The sequence below is a fragment of the Lutjanus erythropterus genome, chromosome 12, assembly GCF_056507025.1.
Source record: "Lutjanus erythropterus isolate fLutEry1 chromosome 12, fLutEry1.hap2, whole genome shotgun sequence".
NCBI lineage: Eukaryota > Metazoa > Chordata > Actinopteri > Lutjaniformes > Lutjanidae > Lutjanus > Lutjanus erythropterus.
This window is the reverse complement of record NC_139328.1, coordinates 3,071,886-3,077,494: the sequence shown is the minus strand read 5'-3', so window position 1 is coordinate 3,077,494 and position 5,609 is coordinate 3,071,886. Positions and strand designations below refer to the sequence as shown.

The 5,609-nt window shown below is 40.3% G+C and overlaps 1 protein-coding gene across 1 annotated transcript; it reads left to right on the top strand.

Annotated features, from left to right (window-relative positions):
* Window positions 1-262: 262 nt before the first annotated feature.
* On the top strand, window positions 263-5,609 carry czib (CXXC motif containing zinc binding protein). The gene is made up of 8 exons (XM_084733082.1): window positions 263-336; window positions 429-512; window positions 1,046-1,102; window positions 2,682-2,763; window positions 2,859-2,890; window positions 3,728-3,805; window positions 4,953-5,018; window positions 5,313-5,609. The coding sequence occupies exons 1-8, from the start codon at window positions 331-333 to the stop codon at window positions 5,388-5,390; spliced, it is 483 nt and encodes a 160-aa protein (XP_084589208.1). The 5' UTR covers window positions 263-330; the 3' UTR covers window positions 5,391-5,609.

Sequence of the window (5,609 nt, the reverse complement as noted above, 5' to 3'; positions counted from 1 at the left end):
CAAAAATAAAATGATCTGATTAAAAATCTCATCCTGCTTCGTTTTAACTGGATAATGTACTATTCACTGTAACTTAAGTGGGGAAAATATAATCACAGGCTCGTTTCATCTAATTTGGTGGATAATCTGACCCGGTAGCAGTCAGTAACTACTACTATGTAAGAAAACCTGTGCTGCATCATTAAAATAAAAACACGGCCGTCAAAACGTTACTATTTTACACCACTTTGTCGTGCATCGAGAAAACTAGTCCTTTATGACCCAGAAGTGACAAATCTACGAGGTGTCCGTGAAGGCAACACGAAAAGTTGTTAGTGTGGAAGCTTCAAGATGGTGGTATGTGTCACTGCAGCGTGTGTCTGGTGTAATTTAGCTCAGTTTGGGAAATGAATGAATGTTAACCTCTCCCTCTGTTATATGCACGACAGAAGTTTGGGCTCCAGTTCAAAGCCACTCTGGAGAACGTCACCAACGTGAGACCAGAGGGTGAAGATTTCCGCTGGTTTCTGAAGGTAGGGTGGTAGCCTGTAGATGGGAACCCTCGACCTGCGAAACTCTCGCGAGATTTGGTACGCGTTATTTCTTTCTATTGCGCTCAGTGTACGAGCTAGTTTTGTTTTGTATTGTGACAACGCTGCGGTTAAGATCGGAGTTAACGTAGAAAAACGCGCAGTTAGAGTTAGGGAAAGAATTGTTTTTTTTAGATTATCACGCTCGCGAGATTTTTCGCGGGTCTGGGGTTCTCTTCTAGACACGATTGTAGGGTAGCTGTCAAGCTAGCATGCTAGTTAGCTTGCTTCTTCATACATTAGTACATCATCTCATCCTCCTTCATTTTATCCTGCGTTCTCAGAGTAAATGTTCCGATATCACCCCTCACTGGACTAAATAAGGAAACCTGTAAACTGTGCAGATGTTAACGTTGACAGACTGTTTACTGATTTAATGACTGATGCTCAGATACAGAGTTTGCTGAAAATGTTTACAGTGTCTTTAACTTTCTGTCTCACTCACACTGTTTTTGTATCTTTCCATCTTAATTCAGCTGAAGTGTGGAAACTGTGGAGAGGTCCCGGATAAATGGCAGTATGTAACCCTGGTGGTAAGAAACAAAACTAATCTTTGTGTCCATACAGTTTTGATTCAAACCTGTCAACAGTGGGATTTGAAAAAAAGGGACTAGCTCTGTTCACGATCCCATAATAAATCTAATGTGTAGGATTTTTTTTTGTCCATAAAAAGTGTTGAATTAAAGCACTTCTGCTTTCCTTCTTTAATCAAATGAAGTTAAAGTAGCCAGACATCACTTAAACATGTGCATGTAATTGAAAAAGAACCACAATGCAGCTGTTCAGCAGACATTTTATACAATAAAAATAATAAAATAAAAGAATTAAATATGTAACTGTGTCAGATATCACAGTCTACTATGGCATCGAAACATTTTTGTGATCATTTACCACTGTGCACTTATCCCTTACATTCAGACAGAAGTTCACAGTGAATCCTAAAAGCACCAATACTCACCTTAAAATATCAGCACATCAAGGACTGGCTTAATTTATTCCTGCATTAAAGGGATAGTTCACCCAAAAATGAAAATTCAGTGATGATCTACTCACCCTCATGCAGATTGAAGGTCAGGTTTATCTTTTTAATCCACAAAACACTGCAGGAGTTTAACAGAAAAACGGTGTTGCATTATCTCACAAACAATGGAAGTGAATGGTGACAAGTTTTCAAATGTGAAAACACAACAGAAAGAAAACATAAAATGTCTCCATGACGCTTGTCTTGCATGATCCAGGTCTCCTAAAGCCCCGACATGTCACTTGCACAACGTCAGACCACACACACCCTTTTCAGACAGTGTGTATGTGAACGTGGCTCTGAGCTAAAGATCTACAGTGAAGATTCAGACTTTTGAAAACTGGTCACCATTCACTTCCATTGTTTGGGAGATTCTGCAACACTGTTTTCCTGTGAAACTCCAGCAGTGTTTTGTGGACTAACAAACTAAACCTGACCTTGAATCAGCATGAGGATGAGTAGAAAATGAATTTTCATTTTGGGGTGAACTATCTGTTTGGAGCACATATGCTTGGCAGATGTGTCATGCTGGCCCACATCGTTTTTCCCTCTGATACCTCTGATAGGTGGAATATTTTTCCAAAAGCCTGACTTTCACCAACGTCACTCTCCATTAAGTCTGGCTCAGCCTCCTCCCAGTTTATGAGATACTTTTAGCCTTTTTGGTACTTTGTACTCCATCTGTCTCGCATTCATCCTCCTCGACCTCCTTCCTTTTCTTCTTGTGTTGGCGGTTGCTGCTCAGCTAAATGACTTGTAGTCACCAGATGTTACAGCTTATGTTTTACATACTGACATCTGCTTCACCACAGGGGAACGGACAGGGGAGATATGGCTTATAAAGACTATCTTGAGATTTTTTTTTTCTCTATGCCAGGATATATGATAGATATCTCGATGTAAACATTTTCTCAGATAGAAACTACCCGACAGTATGTAAAGTAAAAGGTTAAAAATACAGGAGATTTTGGAGACTATATTGAATTGGGAGGACAGCAGGAGAGAAGAGTAAAATACAGGAGAATCTCTGCAAAAACAGGAGGGTGGACAGTTATGTTGCATAACCTGTTTTTTTTTTAATTCTTTCATAGGAGAACGTGCCACTAAAAGGAGGAAGAGGCAGCGCCAGCATGGTGCAGAAGTGTAAACTATGTGCCAGGGAAAATTCTATCGGTACGACGTGACATGCTGTTTGACTCATTTTGTGTTCAAGTTTTGTTGATTAAAAAGTCTGGCTGTGGTTTAAAATGTCAACTGTTTTCTTACAGACATCCTGCGAGACACAATAACAGCGTATAATGTGAGTAAACACCGAAGCGGACACATCACCCACGTGTTTTCATGCAGCCTGACAGTCCAAACAGGAGATTTATTTGTTCTGTCTCCAGTTCAGCTGTATTGCAAACAGCTTCTCCCAACACTTGAACACATGACTCATAGTCTGGACTTTCACTTCACTTATCTTCTCATTGCAGTAAAACACGTTCAGTCAAACGCAGATGATTTAAATGCATCGAGCAGCAGCAGAATGACGCTTCACTGATGCTTGTTTTAAAGGAAAGATGGTCAAATTAAAGGTTACGTTCGCAATTTTTCAATTCGTTCATGTACAATCACCTGAAAATAAGAATTGTTGTATTTTTTTTTACACTAGAATGAGCCCTTTATATCTACAGAGGGAGGCCGTCCTCCATGGAGGCCGCCATGTCCCATTGCCATGTTTCTACGGTAGCCCAGAACAGACAAACCAAACAATGGCTCTAGATATGGAATCTTAACGTTTTGCACAAGATTTGCAGCCACTTTTTTCAACCTCTCTTGTTGAAATCTGCTGTTTCACCACTAGATGCCACAAATTCTTTATATTGGCCACCAATAGATCCCTTTCTAATGAGCTCTCAAAGGAAATGTAGGCAGTGAAGTATTCAGATGTTTAAAAACGAGGACTATTGTGAATGTTTCCTTTAATGGCCTCAAATACTTTGGTGCCTTTTACTCCTGAAAATAAAGCACCTCCAAAAGACTTTGCAGAAGACCTGAGACCAACAGAATGACAGTTTGTTGAGTTCTGCTTGTTTTTCCAGCCATTAACAGTTTGTCTCTCTCTGATGGTTTCTGCACGTTTGCTGCGTTGAAGGCCGACAACAGCGAAAGCTTCAAGACAATGGTGCAGTTTGAGTGTCGAGGTCTGGAGCCTGTAGACTTCCAACCACAAGTGAGAATCTTTGACATTGTTTTACAAAGGCCTTTTTCACAGTGAGAACAGTGCAGAACAAGTGCATCTAATAACATTAACAATGGTTTTGTTTCATTCAAGTTAAAAAAAAAAAAAACCAACGTCCTAACTTCCTAAAACTTCCTTCTTCATACGACTGATGGGCTGTTTCTGCTCTGACAGTCTCCTCCTGGCTCCATGATCATTCACACAAATCTGAGGGAACCTTCCTCACATTAATACCTAAAACAAACAGAAATGTCATGTTTCTACATTTTCTTTTCATTTGTTTTTCAACTGGCACTCTTTTAATCATCAGTCGTCTTGCTGCACCTTCTGCAACGGTCCAATGGTTCTTAAACTGGAGAACTGGCGCCACCTGCTGCTTATCTCCATGAACTAACTATTAAGAGCTGGTAGTGACGGTGCAATAAACAGCAGTGCAAAACAAAGAAAGTTTGGTTGGACTAAAACTATATAGAACCAATTGCAGAAAATTCAGAGTGTTGTTTGAGAAGGAGCTCCTTTGTCAGGTTGGTCGGGGTTACCCATGATGGACAGCAGTTTGTTCGACGTCCTCCTCTCCATCACTGCTTCAAATTGAGTCGGGGTCACATCTGATCACACAGCCAGCCTTCTTAATAAGTTTATTGAGTCTGTTTTGTAAAGTGCATGCTGACTCACTGAAACATCTTATTGGCACACATGAATTGAATAAAATTGATTGTTATTAGATGTACCTGTACTCCCTGAGTTAAAATATTTGTTGTGGAAAAAGCCTTTGGCTCCTGAGTCAGAAAGTTCACTTAAAGGGATAGTTTGGGTTTTTTGAAGTGGGGTTGTATGAGGTACTTATCCATAATCAGTGATTTAGCAGAGCTATACTCTCCAAACCAACCAGACTCCACTGTTTTACCTCGCAGAATGTGGGAGTTTCTGGTCTGCGACTGTCTGTGTTGTTGTGTGACTTAAATGTTTTAAAGGGTTAGTTCAGATTCACTGAAGTGGCTAAAATATGTTTTGCTGCCGACTGTCGACACAACCCGTCTTTAAAAACTCTGAGATATCACTTTAATGTAACTGAAGAAAAGTCCATGAACTTGATGATAATATAATGTCATGTGATGATTCTGAATTTCCACCTCAGGCCGGCTTCGCTGCACAAGGAGCCGAGTCTGGAACACAGTTTCCTGAAATCAACCTTCAAGAGAAGGTAAGTGCAGTCTGGTGGAAACAACCTGTTCCTGAGAGTACGTCAGGTTTTCTTCAGATTTTTTTTATTGCACGTGTTAAATTTTTTTGAGAATACTTGACTTGGAAACAGAATTTCCACATTTGATACTGCACCACTGGATATGATTGTTGAGTGAATCCCTGTAGTTTTTGTTCCATTTTTTTTGTACTTCTGCTTCTTAAAATAACCGTCAATGATCCCAACAGTGTTTGCAGAAACTTTTCAGATCTTTTATCTGTGCGACTTCACGACCCCTCATTTTGTGAATTTCAGGACTGGACGGACTACGATGAGAAGGTCAGCGAGTCGGTGGGAATATACGAGGTCACACACCAGTTCATAAAGTGCTGATGTCATCACGCGATGAGAGATGGGTGAATGAACACTACGGCCAAACATCCTCAGGCCTCGTTCCTGGAGTCAGAGGAAACTTCAAACATGGAGGTGGCGTGGTTTGATTGATGATGAACATTAACAGGTGTGGATTAACACCACAGGTTGTCCGTAAACATCTTGGATTAATCAACACGGCTTTTTTTTTTCACTGCCTCAATAAAATTGAAAAGTGAA